At 42.5% G+C, this 17,500-nt stretch overlaps 1 protein-coding gene across 1 annotated transcript in view; it reads right to left on the bottom strand.

The window, feature by feature from the left end:
* The window catches only part of LOC311248991 (peroxidasin-like), a 36,209-nt gene that overhangs the window by 6,742 nt on the left and 11,967 nt on the right, over positions 1–17,500 (bottom strand). The window contains 2 exon segments of the mRNA XM_084338238.1: positions 1,444–1,585; positions 4,618–4,738. Coding sequence (XP_084194364.1) covers positions 1,444–1,585; positions 4,618–4,738 — 263 coding nt within the window.

Genomic DNA, 17,500 nt, shown 5'->3' on the forward strand with positions numbered 1-17,500 from the left:
GAGGTCCTGCCTGATATCTGGAAACAAGCTTTCGTCTCTCCTCTGTTAAAAGCAGGTCTTCCCTCAGAGATGAACAATTATCGGCCCATTTCTAACCTGTGTCCTATCTAAAATTCTGGAGTCTTTAGTATCTTCCCAACTAAGGCTTTTTCTAGACTCTCATTCCATTTTAAATACCATGCAGTCTGGTTTTAGAACCACGCATAGTACTGTGACTGCATGCTTAGAAGTCCTAGATAACATCAGGGTTGCTATTGACAATAAGGGCAGGCAGGATCCACTAAGAATGGATTGCGTGGTGGGAATTGCACCCTTAACTGTGCGGGTTTGCGCCCGGTATCTGCTCCGTCTTTGCGAGCTATCCACTAAGGACATTGCGCGGATGAGATACCAGCGCAGACACGGCCATTATGTGTGGAGTTTTCCCCTGATCTGCTCCAGCGCAGTTGGCTCGCAGCGCTGAGAGAGGCAGAGAGAGAGAGCTCGGAGGACGTTCACTTGTTTAACCTCTTCCGCCCGTGCGGTCCGTCGAGCTTTATTTACTAAATTATGGAGGCTTTTTAATAGTCAAGGTAAGAGAGGATTTGTCATGATCAACTGAAGGCGTATGCTATGGAACAATATGTGCTTGGGTTTTCAGAAAAAGGCCAATGTGACGCTAATCTCTAGTTAGTATCGTGTATTGCATCACAGTAGTTTTTGTCTGGGTTTGCATGCGAATTAAGGGAGATGTCAACTCTTGTCGACGGTGGTAGTACAGGCGCAGTACATTTAGCTGCTCAATAGCTTCTGTAACACGAACGCAACTACTCTGTACATGCCATTGTTGTTGTGATGTTTTCACACGCGGGGTAAGGAAGAGGTGGGCTATCGCGTCATCGGTTCAGGAGAAGACGCGTTTCGCTTGTAAAGATGGTGACGCAATGGGGGGCGTCTTCAGAATTGCGCACTCTGGGAGCTGGTCTCAGAAAGTAGCGTCTTCAGGCTGCCAGAACGCAGTTCCGTGTGGCTGAAAGGTGCAAACGATCAAATACTTTGCCTGATACGACCGAAATCGTTTTAGTCTGGACATGGCCTTAGCATGCAAGCGACATGTCATACAAGCACTTATGAACATAGTTTGTTCTGTATCTAAACACACGTGAGAGCAGGTGGTGTGTTCAGGTGGAGAGGACGCGGCAGAGGCAGGACACGTGTGGACCTGTTCTGTTCTGCTCTGCCGAGAGGACGGAAGTAGTGAAAGGCTGAAATTATGGACCAATAAAAAAGCAGGTGGTGAGGTAGGTGCATGTGTTTAGGTCAGCGGCACAAATGAGAGAGAATCACTATCATCTTTTGAGTTATTTTCAAGAACAACCCCCCCCCCCCCCCTAAAAAAAAACCCTGATATAATGCTAACAGTATCACAGGCGCAGCATGTTGGATTGTTTCAATGACATATACCTGTTTTCGTAAACTTGTGATGGTCTTCTGCATGTCAATCACAAAGTCCTGGAACTCCTTGTTTGAGGGTTCAGTGCTTGGTTTGGTTGGTTTGGACGCTGCAGTGACATTCACTACGTTCTCTGTGACCTCCTCCAGTGGGCTGCAAGGACAGGACAAGGAGAAGAAGAAGGATTTTAGCCAATGGACAGATAATTAATATAATAATAATAATAATAATAATAATAATAATAATAATAATAATAATAATAATAATAATAATAATAATAATAATAATAATAATAATAATAATAATAATAATACATCTATTTTATATAGCGCTTTTCCAGGTGCTCAAAGATGCTTCACATGGGCAGGAGAGACAAACTATGGCAAAACAAAAAAACAGAACAAAACAGAACAAAAATAATACATGACAAAATAAAATAAAACCGACAGAATTAGAGGTCAAAAGCAAGATTGAAAAGGTGGGTTTTGAGGGCTGATTTAAAAGATGTCAGGGTGTTTGCATCACGGATATGGCTACACATATATACAGTTATTAAACACATGCAGCTGTCATCTATGAGTATTTCTAGTAGTTTTACAATTACAACAATTGTAAAGCGCTCTGGATAAAAGCACTATATAAATGCACCATTTATTAATGATGTATTTATTATTAATTATTATTAATAAGGGGCCAGAGTGTGACATTAGGGCCACACAATTGATGTGATTTAAAGCAGATACAATAAGAGTCAGGAATAAGAGTTATTCTGCACATTTCAACTTCATGGTGCTTTCAAATGGATGTTTCCTCATCATACCCACCATCCAGATTTACAGTGGGAACAGCCAATGAATTAATTTGTTATGTGATACTTTGGCCTGTGTGACCTACACGATTGAACTGAATGATATCATTTTGTAATCATAGTGCTATTCAACATGTCTAAGCATAGGAGAGAGCAGGTACATGTCGAAATACTTCCCAAAGGTCAGTGAATACCACATTCAAAACCGCTCTTAAAGAGCACCTACGAGAGGCTGCAATTCGAAACTGGCCACCGTAAATGTCCAACCCCCCCCCCCCCCCCCCCACCCCCTCCTAATGTACAGTCTCCTCCCCACCGTATGTATATATTCTCTCCCCACCGTATGTATATATTTGCTCCCACCCACCCACCCCCTCCTAATGTACAGTCTCCTCCACATCATATGTATATATTTTCTGTTAGGATCTCTGGGTAACAGTATTGTATATTTGCATATCGTATATGTCACAAATGTAACAGTACTATATACCTGTATGTCATGTATGTCCCTATGTCATAAATGTCATTATGTTGTGTATGTCATAAATGTCACTATGAATTGAAAATGGGGGACCCTGATGTAAACAAGACAAACGTCTTTCTCTGGTCTGCATCCCCTTAACAATTGTGTGTATTGAGCTGCACTGTATTGTACCCATTCTGCAATCTGTTCAATACAGTTTTCATTCATTCATTCATTCATTCATTCATTCATTCAGGTGAAACCGTTTGTCGTGTCGTGGTAGTTTGATTTCATTAAAATAGCTGGTCACAAAACACTACGGTACTACGTACTTTATGTACGTTATTATTATTATTTCTACGGTATAACAAAACCATGTTGTAATAAGATTGTGTTGCACGAGATACGGCCTCCAAAGAATGTTTCTCCCTCACAAGAGAATGCAGAAAATATAACACTGACATTGTTACGGTTTCACCTCCACAACCCTCTCTCTGCCACCGTCACACACCTCCGTGTCTGTCTCACACACCTTCCGTGTCTGTCCCATACACCCCATGCACTTCGGCGCGTGTGCAATCGGCACAGGTGATAATCATCACACTGATGGATGGAGGCTCCACACCTGTCTGCTAATCACCGCCACCACCCTACAAGATACCTGGATCTTCATGCATCAGCGTCAGATCTTCGTTTAAGATGGCCTGGCAAGTATCTTCTTGTGATAATGTTTTTTCGTCTTTTTTGTGTTAATCCTCTTCCCGTTGTGTTCCCACGTATCTACCCTTCCCGTGATTCTTTACGCCTCATGTTATCGTGTTTTTGTCAGCGTGTTTTTCCCAGTGTGCCTGACTTTGTTTTTCCTGTGAAGACTTATTTAGTTTTTCTCCCACTGGGTCTTCACAGCTCCACTCCCGTGCTCTCTACCGGTCACGGTCATCCGCCCGCCAGGCTCAAGACGCACGCACGCACGCACACACACACACACACACACGCACACGCACACGCACACTGCACTGGTGTTTTCCATTAAATGAATGCCCTTCGGGGTTGAACATTCTCCTGTCTCCTGTGTTGTGCATTTGAGCCTACCTGTTACCAAGTCCTAACAGAAATAATGATACATTATCAAGTTAATACATGAAGAAATGAAATAAACATATTTTCATGTTTCAGTGTTAGAATATAGATGAAAGATAACTAATTCTGTGCTGTTCTGAATGTGTGGTTGTAGGGGGTGGAGGATCCAGAAGAAGATAGAGAGGGGCTTTATTCAATCTAACAGTCATAACCATACAAGCTAGGCTTGTGGTATGCTTATTATAAAGAACCTAGCCTTCTGTTAGCTAGGCTTGTGGCAGGCATTGTCATTTACATCGTTAAATGATGTATAATAAACACAAATACTGAGAAATACTTAGGAACATACTTGTATAGTTTTGACGTAGTGCTTTTGGCTCAACATTTGAAGGCATCAAGCTGATAGAAGTCTGTGAGAAGTAGCTCTATATCCTATGTTTTTAAACAGGCCTGAATGATTCATTCGGTCACAGGGAAAAATATAACACAGGAAGTTTAAGTCTTTGTGATAATAACCGTAATTTTCTTTTTGGATCTATAGAATTCTCTCTGGCCCCCTTATTAATAGAAGGTTTCAGTGGCGTTGCGTTCCTAGGGAACGGCTTGAACCCCAGTTTATTTCCCAACAGCTTTGATATCAGCAAACAGGAAATTAACCTCTTTTGAATGTTTCCGCTGTCAAATCCATATAGAACACATTTCTAGATGAAGACTGGAACCATCACAAATATGCAGCATTCATCTCATATTTATAAATAAATAATAGTAACTTTCAGCATCACTTCACATTAGACATACATGTAGATATCCCTCTGTGTTTCCACCCTGTCTCACCTGGTCTCCTGCGCGCCGCTGGCCGGGTTCTCCGGGTTCTCCCCTGCATAGCTGTGTTCCGTTGACCGCCTCCCTCTGAAGTGGTAGGACAGCGCGTTGAACTGACCCTTGGTCCTGCAATCTGATTGGTCAAAGACAAGGACACCACAAGAAAGACACGTCAGCTGACGTAGACAGCACTGACGCAAACGTAAACACACACACACATGCGTGCTAAAATAACATCTAATGCCAAATGGGAGGGGGGGTCAACGGTCAAGGTTTCCTGACCTGAACAGGGTCAATCTACATTTTGCCATGATGCCTCTAGCTCATGGAATGAACTCCAACAGTCCTCTTAAAGCTTGAGATTCTCCCCTCTGTTGCAGAGTTTAAAACCTTGATCTCCAACCTTTGTCAATCAAGTTGTATGTGTTTTAATTGATTTGTTATCCTTACTTTTGTCTCGCCTTGTTATCTTATTGTTATGATTTTATATGCTGTGTGATTTGATATGCCTTTTATGCTTATTTCTGTATGTGTACATGTACAGACATGACTCGATGAGACTGTAAATGAGGGAAACCTCAGTTGGAGGTTGAAATGACATGAAGGATATCGTGTGTGGGAGCTTGAGCTTGTCGTTCAGTGACAATGTAGCCACATATCTACAGTACAGAGCCTTTCATCACACTTCAAAGAGCTGATCTGAGGCCTGTGCTACTGAGACACCTAACTCCCACACCACCATCACTCACTGTACCACTGTACCCAGATCAGAGCAGAGATAGAAAACACACACGCACACACGCACACACGCACGCACGCACGCACGCACACACACACACACACACACACACACACACACACACACACACACACACACACACACACACACACACACACACACACACACACACACACACACACACACACACACACACACACACACACACACACACACACACACACACACACACACACACACACACACACACACACACCATCTGGAGTCTGCAGAGAATCAGTGAGAGCATCAAAAGGGCGAAACATCAATAAACTGTCTGAGAAACGACAGTGGTACAGGATCAGGCTCTGTAATTAGGTGGGCTGCACCTTTAGCAGCGAAAGACTGTTTAAAGCGCAGCATCTCAAAGACAACAAGACATCTCCTCTCCTACTGATAGATGTGGACGAGCACTCAGGAGCATGCTGGCTATACACACACACGCACACACACACACACACACACACACACACACACACACACACACACACACACACACACACACACACACACACACACACACACACACACACACACACACACACACACACACACACACACACACACACACACACACACACACACACACACACACACACACACACACACACACACACACACACACACACACACACACACACACACACACACACACACACACACACACACAGTTCTCAGTGACTCTAGCCAAATAAAGCTGTGAATCTGTCTACAGTGGAGTGTAACAGACGCGCAGAAACAAAAACAGCCTCAAATCTCTTCCTCTACTCACTCCTTCTTCCTGTTCTGTCTGGCAGGATATTCAGTGTTTATTAGTTGAGCCATTGTTTTGCTTTGTGTTCCTTTATAGAGGAAGAGTGAACTGCAGCCCGGGTGATGGGGGACCAACGTTATTAAACTGGTGTGTATCTGGTCCCAGACATATCACAGTTATTAAACTGTTATCTATCTGGTCCCAGAGATATCACAGTTATTAAACTGTTATGTATCTGGTCCCAGAAATATCACTGTTATTAAACTGTTATGTATCTGGTCCCAGAGATATCACAGTTATTAAACTGTTGTGTATCTGGTCCCAGAGATATCACAGTTATTAAACTGTTGTGTATCTGGTCCCAGAGATATCACTGTTATTAAACTGTTATGTATCTGATCCCAGAAATATCAACGTTATTAAACTGTTATGTATCTGATCCCAGAAATATCAATGTTATTAAACTGTTGTGTATCTGGTCCCAGAGATATCATTGTTATTAAACTGTTATGTATCTGGTCCCAGAGATATCACTGTTATTAAACTGTTATGTATCTGGTCCCATAAATATCATTGTTATTAAACTGTTGTGTATCTGGTCCCAGAGATGTCACAGTTATTAAACTGTTGTGTATCTGGTCCCATAAATATCATTGTTATTAAACTGTTATGTATCTGGTCCCAGAGATATCACTGTTATTAAACTGTTGTGTATCTGGTCCCAGAAATATCACTGTTATTAAACTGTTGTGTATCTGGTCCCAGAGATATCACTGTTATTAAACTGTTGTGTATCTGGTCCCAGAGATATCACAGTTATTAAACTTTTACTGTATGTATCTGGTCCCAGAAATATCACTGTTATTAAACTGTTGTGTATCTGGTCCCAGAGATATCACTGTTATTAAACTGTTATGTATCTGGTCCCAGAAATATCACAGTTATTAAACTGTTATGTATCTGGTCCCAGAAATATCACTGTTATTAAACTGTTGTGTATCTGGTCCCAGAGATATCACTGTTATTAAACTGTTGTGTATCTGGTCCCAGAGATATCACTGTTATTAAACTGTTATGTATCTGGTCCCAGAAATATCACTGTTATTAAACTGTTATGTATCCCAGACATATCACTGCTTGTCCTGAACGAGGGTATTATACCACTCAGCTTCCCTTCCAGGTTTAACACAATCTAGAGTCATCAACATAACATCAGAGACACTCTAGAGTCTAACATCAGAGACACTCTCTACCCTACTTAACAGGTGCCCCCAAAATTGGCCATTTTCGTTTTTGAGGACTGCATACTTTTTTTGCAAACCAAAAAAAACATACTTTATTCTTATAGCACATGCATGCCTGGTCTCTTTTGAAAGATGACATTCTGAAGTTTCTGATTCCAGAAAATAAATTCACTTTTAGTGCTAAGGTAATAGAGTAACATAGGTCTGAACTTGAGTTGTAAAAAAACGTGTTACTCAAGTTTTTCTGTAGTAGTTAGTAGTCCAGAGGTAGTATTTCCCCAGAAAGTGGTATGGCTTACAAATCCAGATGGAGCCATAGCCTGAAGCCTTATGTAGTACATATCCAAATTTCATAAAGATCCATTCATAAATGGGTGATTAGGAATGATTTTGGTAAACCGTGTACAAAGAAAAACTCAGTTTTCTCATAGACTTCAATTCATTCCGCTGTTTTGCTCTTCCTGTTTTCGTGTTTTTTGTTTTTTTATTTAGATCTCCATGTGGGGTATCATTGGAAAGCCACGCTCATTGGCTACAACGATCCACAATAATTTTTTAGATCGGATCTAGATTGACATAGATACTGCAGCCTGAGTCGGGAGTGGTATTTTGCGCAATACCGTGTACTTTGCACAAGCCTCAAATACCGGCATGTAACTCGAGAACCGCTGAACGGATTTTGTCGGATTCTGTCGCTATCGACAGGCAACAAATAATCCTTCAATTCTATATATATATTGTATTACAAAATATGCACACCCAAGCCACTAGGGGTCGCCAAAGTGCCGGTTGCAATAAGTCCGAAAAACATCCCATATGAGGGACGTTGCCGCTTAAGAGGCTGATTAGCTAACATCAGATACACTGTCGACTGTTTCACATAATGTTCCCCAAGTTTGTCTGTTTTACTTTAGAACAACTTGGATTAGATTAAAATGTAAGTACAGCACAAGTTTTCAATTCAATCTTTATTTAACCTGGAAGGATCATTGAGAGTGAGCTCTCATTTACAATGACCTTGAGAAATACAACACATAATAAATACCAAAAAAATAAAACATAGAAACAGAAAGTCAAGCAATGAAGCATTGAATAGAATAATTAAAAACAACTGCAGACTGTGGTGAAGTGGTTTGCTATTAAATATTTAAAAGGACCAACATACTAATGAATTGATTTTTAAAGTGCATTGCAAAACATTCCATGTTTCTGGGGCATAGAAGCTAAAAGCAGATTTTCCTAATTCAGTGCAAACTCTGGGAACCTTAAGTGTAAGACAATCACTAGAGCGCGTATGATACGGTCCAGAGCTCCAATCCAGCAATGAGGTAATGTACTGTAGGGTGGGAGATGCCAATGCAAGTCACGTCTCTCTGCCAGAGAGGACCACCCTGCCTTATCATATAGGATACAATGATGGGAACCATGACTGTCACCAGTGATAAATCTAAGAACAGAATGATAGACAGTCCAGGGGCTTTAGAGTGGAAGCAGCAGGGGGTCTATAAACTATGTCTCCATAATCAAAAACAGCTTCAATGACCTTCCTTCTGATAAACGTTCATTCATTCAAACCTTTATTTATTCTCGAAAAGGACAAGTGAGTTCACCCTCATTTTCAATGTTGTCGAGACTTACAGACATTTGAATGCATACATTTTTTAAATAATATAATAATAATAAATAATAACAACTATATCTATATGGCACCCTTCACACATGGGCCGCAGCCCAAAGTGCCCCACAGTAAGTAGCACCCCCCGGAACACAGCCAGTTCCCAAACACCCCACACATCAAATCCCACCACATCCCCATCCAAGACACACCCCCTAATAAAGCATGTCATGACCGAAGGAAAACCCGCGGGGGGCTCCATCCCCCCCGGCGACCTCGCCACCAACGAGGAAACCAGCGAACCCCACGCCCCCACTACGAAACTCCACGGAGGAACGACAGGCCACGGGACACTAGGGCTGCACGATTTTGGGAAATAATCTAATTGTGATTTTTCTGACAGATATTGCGATTGCGATTACATTTGCGATTATAATAAAAAAATATATATAAGCAGCCCCACAGAGGTTTATTGTAAAATGCGGCTTGCATCTGGCCTACACGGTGGGTTTTTTCGGGACACCGAGCCTGAAAATGTTTATTTTTACCTGGGAATCGATACCGGTACCCAACGGTACCTTTTTTTCTGTACTTTACTCTCCCTCTCTGAAGTCTAAACTTCACAACACACAATCTAAAACCCCTTACCTCCCTCTCCTCCCTCTCCCAAACCGATCTTGTATCTCAATGGGACTTCCTGGTAAAAAAATAAATAAAGATTTGTTAAAAGAAAAATGCAATTTTAATTTTTTCTTGCGATTTGATAATTGCATCATTCCAAATCGCGATTTCGATTAAAAATCGATTAATCGTGCAGCCCTACGGGACACCCCCCGAAACACAGCAGAAGGAATCCCCAAACGTAAGGAATCCCCAAAAACGCTAGCGAACCGATACAACATAGGAAAACTGGTTTTGAAAAAGCCAACCTTCTACCTTCAACCTTCTAATATTTACATTTAATGGCATCAAGCTAGATGCCAAGATATTTTTTATTCTTTAACTCTCTCAATAACAGAAAAGCATCACATCACATTTGGCTCTAGTCTAGAGAACAGCATGGACTTTGTTTTGTTTGCATTTTCCAAGAGGAGGCTATATATAATTATTATCAAACAAAATACAGGCTTAAACAAAGTGCATATTAAAGGCCAGACAAATACATTTTTTTCTCAGATATTAAACCATTACATAGTGATACAGGTAAAATAGGTATAAAAGGTGTAAAAGGTGGAACGGGTATAAATATACTATGGTAGTAAGTAGGGCTGACCTTCGATTTTTTTTGGCAATCGAAGCTTTGGGGCCGAGCTTCGATTTTAATTCGAAGTTTCGAATCAAAAGAAATTTAATTACATTAATTTTTTTTATATTTTTTTTTTTATCTTATGTTGTGGGACTTGTACAGCACTTTGGTAAACTTTGTTGTTTTTAAATGTGCTCTATAAATAAAGTGGATTGGATTAATGAATTAAGTAGCCCCTTTCGTGACTGTGACGCAGCCAACACGGCTGTGTGATTTAATTCAAGGTGGATCGCTGTTGTCGTTTGAACAACTTCAGATTTCATGGGAACTACCAATCCCCCAAATCAAGAATGTTTAAGATGAATGAAGTAAGATTTTGATTATTTGAAATATGGCCTGTGTAGACTAAACTATGCACAGAATTATGTCAGTCTACAAGGTCCGGATTCTACATGGTCCGGCAATGTAGACCTTGTAGACTCCACTACAGACCAATTATCAGTGAATGTTCATGCATTTTTAAGAAGGGCTACTTCCACAAAAAAACAAAGAACTCACCAAAACATCTCAGTAGCACCTTATCTAAATGTTCTATTTCATATATGGAGATTCATATTTATTTATGTATTGCATGCATTTACATGCATTTTATTTCCTATTTTGTTTATTCATCCCAGTATCTTTCTTTCTTATGTGTGGAATTCTACAAGGCATTTACATTCACATTTATATTTAGTCATTTAGCTGACGCTTTTATCCAAAGCGACTTACAAGTTCTGTACGACAGGTCATCAGGAAGGATACAACTCTATCAGCTGAGTAACAATATTCATCAAAGTGTTACGTGTTACAGTGTAGGTTAGTTTATTAGGACAAGTGCATGACAGTAAGGTTAGTTAGGGTTCGATTTTTTTTTATTTCTTTTTATTTTTTTTCAGATAATGGTTGAAGAAGTGCGTCTTTAGTCGACAGCGAAAGATTGGACGGGATTCGGCTGTCCTAACTGGGGTGGGTAGTTCATTCCACCATTGTGGGGCAAGGACTGAGAATAGGCGTGTAGGTGGTGTATATGTGTTTGAGGATGATATCCTTCAAACAGGCAATAGTGATGATATAATTTGGGCAGTGCTGAGCTGGGTTCCTTTCCTCCAGTGTATTTGTCCCCCGGCCCCACCCAATGGCCCCATGCACACACACACACACACACACACACACACACACACACACACACACACACACACACACACACACACACACACACACACACACACACACACACACACACACACACACACACACACACACACACACACACACACACACACACACACACACACACACACACACACACACACACACACACACAGAAGTAAAAATAAAAATTTAGATTTTTTTTTTTACTTCGATTTTTTTTTTAATGTTCGAAGCTTGTGCCATCGAACGAAGCTTCGATGGCACAAGTATTTAAGACAGCCCTAGTAGTAAGTCATGCTGGCCAGTGGTATAACTACTGTATAGATATAATATCTTTTTGTTTATTATTTTGTTTATTAAAAATTATTCCCATTAGCTGATGCCAATGGTACCAGCTAGTCTTCCTGGTATATACAGGTATGTGTGCAGGTATGTGAACAGGGTAATATAGTATGCAGATATATCCAACAGTTGTAAATAAATCTATATAGTTGTTGATAACTATATATTGTTGTAGATACAAAAATATATATATGGTATATACAGTGTAATAGAATGACTATACATGGCTATCATACATGTATGTAAACAGTACATATATGGATATACTATAGGCAGTTGTAGACAGTGAAGGCAGTAATATGTATAGATTGAGTATAGTCAATGAGCCATACTGACATTATCAGCACTGGTTAGATCACTGAACCAGGTGTTTTCTCTCCTCAAATCAAGAGTAAATCAAAAGCGTTGCTCTCGGCCTCCGGCTGATTGAGACCCCCAGCATTCCAAAAGGACTCCAGATGGACCATGATTGGCTCATGTCACTCACTTAGTCCTCATCAAGAGGCAACACGACTCAGTGATTGGCTCACGTCACTCACTTAGTCCTCATCAAGAGGCAACAGGACTCAGTCATTGAAGGGTGCTGATTTCCCCTGTTATGCGCTGGCAATGACCAGGTCCATTTAATAGAGGCCTATGAATAGGCAGTTTGTAAATCAAAATACTACTTTATGTGCGACAATTATGTGCAATTTAGTTGATTTGAGTAATGTTGCTGGTTAAGATGCAATATCTGGTCCAAAGCAGCTACAATCTGGAATTCATTAGACCATCTAAACTTGGAGTGTATTCAGAAGAGCTTGACTTGTCTTTGTAGATGGGGAATACGTTTTTGTTATTATTATTCTTTTTTATCGTTTTATCTTCATAGCTTATCATAACTCACGTTCAGTTTTAAACCTAATATCCTAACATGGTAAAGCCTCAAAAGCTCTGTAACTCATGTTTACTGTCTCACTCTGACAGGCCTTGTGCCACAGGTTCAGATGATACATGACTGAAATAACACACCACTATGCAAAGCAATCCGGGTGCCGGCCGGTCCAGTTGATTAGCAACACTTTGGTAAATGGCTGGCTTTTTTTTTTATAGCGCTTTTATCCAAAGCGCTTTACAATTTGTTCCTCACATTTTACCCATTCACTCACACATTCACACACCGACGACGGAGGCAACTATGCAAGGTGCCAACCTGCTCATTGGGAGCAATTAAGGGTGTGTCTTGCTCAAGGACACATCGACACGCTGCCCGGGAGGAGCGGGAATCGAACAGGGAACCTCCGGATTGCCAGACGACTGCTCTATTTCCCGATCCACTGTCGCCCCACTTTATAAGATATAGCGCATTTCTTAAGCTAGCGTGAAGGTAGTGGTGTGATATGAAACGAGACAACCTAAGCAGTGCGGCACGGGTTGATACATGAATGGAGTAAAGAAAATACCTGAGGATACTGTGGATCTTTAGTTGTTGGTGACTGAAGCTTCCGCCCTGCATGTTAACGAAGCCTCTGCCTGCATGTTAACGAAGCCTCTGCCTGCATGTTAATGAAGCTGCTGCCTGCATGTTAATGAAGCTGCTGCCTGCATGTTAACGAAGCCTCTGCCTGCATGTTAATGAAGCTGCTGCCTGCATGTTAATGAAGCTGCTGCCTGCATGTTAATGAAGCTGCTGCCTGCATGTTAACGAAGCCTCTGCCTGCATGTTAACGAAGCCTCTGCCTGCATGTTAATGAAGCTGCTGCCTGCATGTTAATGAAGCTGCTGCCTGCATGTTAATGAAGCTGCTGCCTGCATGTTAATGAAGCTGCTGCCTGCATGTTAATGAAGCCTCTGCCTGCATGTTAATGAAGCTGCTGTCTGCATGTTAATGAAGCCGCTGCCTGCATGTTAATGAAGCTGCTGCCTGCATGTTAACGAAGCCTCTGCCTGCATGTTAATGAAGCGGCTGCCTGCATGTTAATGAATCTGCTGCCTGCATGTTAACGAAGCCTCTGCCTGCATGTTAATGAAGCTGCTGCCTGCATGTTAACGAAGCCTCTGCCTGCATGTTAATGAAGCTGCTGCCTGCATGTTAATGAAGCTGCTGCCTGCATGTTAATGAAGCTGCTGCCTGCATGTTAATGAAGCTGCTGCCTGCATGTTAATGAAGCTGCTGCCTGCATGTTAATGAAGCTGCTGCCTGCATGTTAGTGAAGCTGCTGCCTGCATGTTAATGAAGCTGCTGCCTGCATGTTAATGAAGCTGCTGCCTGCATGTTAATGAAGCTGCTGCCTGCATGTTAGTGAAGCTGCTGCCTGCATGTTAATGAAGCTGCTGCCTGCATGTTAATGAAGCTGCTGTCTGCATGTTAATGAAGCTGCTGTCTGCATGTTAATGAAGCCTCTGCCTGCATGTTAATGAAGCTGCTGCCTGCATGTTAACGAAGCCTCTGCCTGCATGTTAATGAAGCTGCTGCCTGCATGTTAGTGAAGCTGCTGCCTGCATGTTAATGAAGCTGCTGCCTGCATGTTAATGAAGCTGCTGCCTGCATGTTAATGAAGCTGCTGCCTGCATGTTAATGAAGCTGCTGCCTGCATGTTAATGAAGCCTCTGCCTGCATGTTAATGAAGCTGCTGCCTGCATGTTAATGAAGCTGCTGCCTGCATGTTAATGAAGCTGCTGTCTGCATGTTAATGAAGCTGCTGCCTGCATGTTAATGAAGCTGCTGCCTGCATGTTAATGAAGCTGCTGCCTGCATGTTAATGAAGCCTCTGCCTGCATGTTAATGAAGCTGCTGCCTGCATGTTAATGAAGCCTCTGCCTGCATGTTAGTGAAGCTGCTGCCTGCATGTTAATGAAGCTGCTGCCTGCATGTTAATGAAGCTGCTGCCTGCATGTTAGTGAAGCTGCTGCCTGCATGTTAATGAAGCTGCTGCCTGCATGTTAACGAAGCCTCTGCCTGCATGTTAATGAAGCTGCTGCCTGCATGTTAGTGAAGCTGCTGCCTGCATGTTAATGAAGCTGCTGCCTGCATGTTAATGAAGCTGCTGCCTGCATGTTAATGAAGCTGCTGCCTGCATGTTAATGAAGCTGCTGCCTGCATGTTAATGAAGCCTCTGCCTGCATGTTAATGAAGCTGCTGCCTGCATGTTAATGAAGCTGCTGCCTGCATGTTAATGAAGCTGCTGCCTGCATGTTAATGAAGCTGCTGCCTGCATGTTAATGAAGCTGCTGCCTGCATGTTAATGAAGCTGCTGCCTGCATGTTAATGAAGCCTCTGCCTGCATGTTAATGAAGCTGCTGCCTGCATGTTAATGAAGCCTCTGCCTGCATGTTAATGAAGCTGCTGCCTGCATGTTAATGAAGCCTCTGCCTGCATGTTAATGTGCCTGAAGGTGACTGGAGCCTCTGCCTGCATGTTAATGAAGCTGCTGCCTGCATGTTAATGAAGCTGCTGCCTGCATGTTAATGTGCCTGAAGGTGACTGGAGCCTCTGCCTTCATGTTAAGATGACTGAAGGTGACTGAACCTAAGCAAAACAGAATTGCTCCACCTGCCGGCCAAATCCTCCCCCCTGACCGAGCTTTCCATCACAGTCGAGAATGCAGCTGTGACCGCGTCCCCGACCGCCAAGAACCTTGGTGTTGTCCTCGACGACCAGTTGAACTTCTCCGCTCACATCGCAGCGACAACCAGAACCTGCAGATTCCTCCTGAGCAACGTCAGAAGGATCCGCCCCTTCCTGACAAAAGAAGCCCCCCAACTCCTCGTCCAATCAACAGTCATCTCCCGCCTCGACTACTGCAACGCACTGCTTGCTGGCCTCCCGGCCACTGCCACCAAGCCTCTTCAACTCATTCAGAACGCAGCGGCCCGCCTGATCTCAAACCTACCGAAGTCGGCCCATGTCACCCCACTTCTTAGGGACCTGCACTGGCTCCCCATTGCTGCACGAATCCGCTTCAAGGCCCTCGATCTAGCATACTGTGCGGCAAAGGGAACCGCTCCCGCCTACCTCCGGTCAATGGTCTCTAACTACACACCCTCAAGACCCCTACGCTCTGCATCTTCTGGCCGCCTCAGACCCACTCCTATCCAAGCTCCGGGAGGGTCATCAAAGAGAAGTCGCCTATTCTCAGTCCTTGCCCCACAATGGTGGAATGAACTACCCACCACAGTTAGGACAGCCGAATCACGTCCAATCTTTCGCCGTCGACTAAAGACGCACTTCTTCAACCATTATCTGAAAAAAATTTATAAAAAAAAGATCTAACCCTAACTAACCTTACTGTCATGCACTTGTCCTAATAAACTAACCTACACTGTAGCACTCAACACTTTGATGAACATTGTTACTCAGCTGATGGAGTTGTACCCTTCCTGATGACTTGTTGTACAGAACTTGTAAGTCGCTTTGGATAAAAGCGTCAGCTAAATGACTAAATGTAAATGTGAAATGTAAATGAAGCCTCTGCCTGCATGTTAAGGTGACTGGAGCCTCTGCCTGCATGTTAAGGTGCAGACGAACACTTGCCTTGTGACCCTGTTCTGTCTGAAGCTTCCCGCTCTGTACCAGGCGGACCTCTTGCCACAGGACTCACCAACCACACTACTGACACAGACTGTATTCCATACAAGGTAATGTCAGAACATGCAAACTATCCCTTTAAGAACCCATATTACCTGAATGAGCATGTTCACCACAACGCTGTGTCTGCGATGTTTAGGCAACACGTTATTAAGCGGATTCATGTTGAGCTTCATGTGGAGGATGTGGGGTCTCGGCTGAGGGTTCACTCAGCAGTTAAAAGCCACGCAACCTGAATGGTCCTTTTCACGGAACACCAAACGCATGACTTCACCAGTGATCCAGTGGAAACAGGTGGTATTATGTCTAATAGCCTCCGTCGGCCACCCACCCACAATAAGCTGGAGCAGTAATGGCTATTCAAAGGGTTTTGGGGAACGCGTCGCTGCTTTGAAAGCGTGAAAGACTCCTAAGTACCTACATGTACTCATTACACAGGCTGCTCCGGCGACTCCGTGGGATGATGAGACACACACCATGTGCTGATGATGACGTCGTGGGTTCAAATCCAGCTCCTGAAACCTTTCTCTCTCTCTAATTGCTAGGGCTTAACGATGAAGCCAAATGTTATAGAAATGACAACAATGGTCTAGTATGTTAGTGCAATAGCCAAATTGCAGAAGATGCCATATTTGTTAAAGGCAAAGCATTCTAAATGAAGTCTCTCATAGTGTGATGTTATGCTTTTTCTTGCCTTGCTTGTTGACGTGTTGTTTTGTTTCCTTGTCTATCCGTTTTTTCCCCCTGTTTATTCTATACTTTTCTTTGTTCTTAGCTATGTGAATCACTTTGGTTGACAAGTGTCATGTCTAAATGTGCTATATAAATACATTTGATTGATTGATTGATTGATTGATTGATACTGTAGTCTCTCATAGTGTGGTGTTATACTGTAGTCTCTCATAGTGCGGTGTTATACTGTAGTCTCTCATAGTGTGGTGTTATACTGTAGTCTCTCATAGTGCGGTGTTATACTGTAGTCTCTCATAGTGTGGTGTTATACTGTAGTGTCTCATAGTGTGGTGTTATACTGTAGTCTCTCATAGTGTGGTGTTATACTGTACTCTCTCATAGTGTGGTGTTATACTGTAGTCTCTCATAGTGTGGTGTTATACTGTAGTGTCTCATAGTGTGGTGTTATACTGTACTCTCTCA

Source organism: Notolepis coatsorum, assembly GCF_963971535.1.
Source record: "Notolepis coatsorum genome assembly, chromosome: 2".
In the NCBI taxonomy this organism is placed as follows: Eukaryota; Metazoa; Chordata; class Actinopteri; order Aulopiformes; family Paralepididae; genus Notolepis; species Notolepis coatsorum.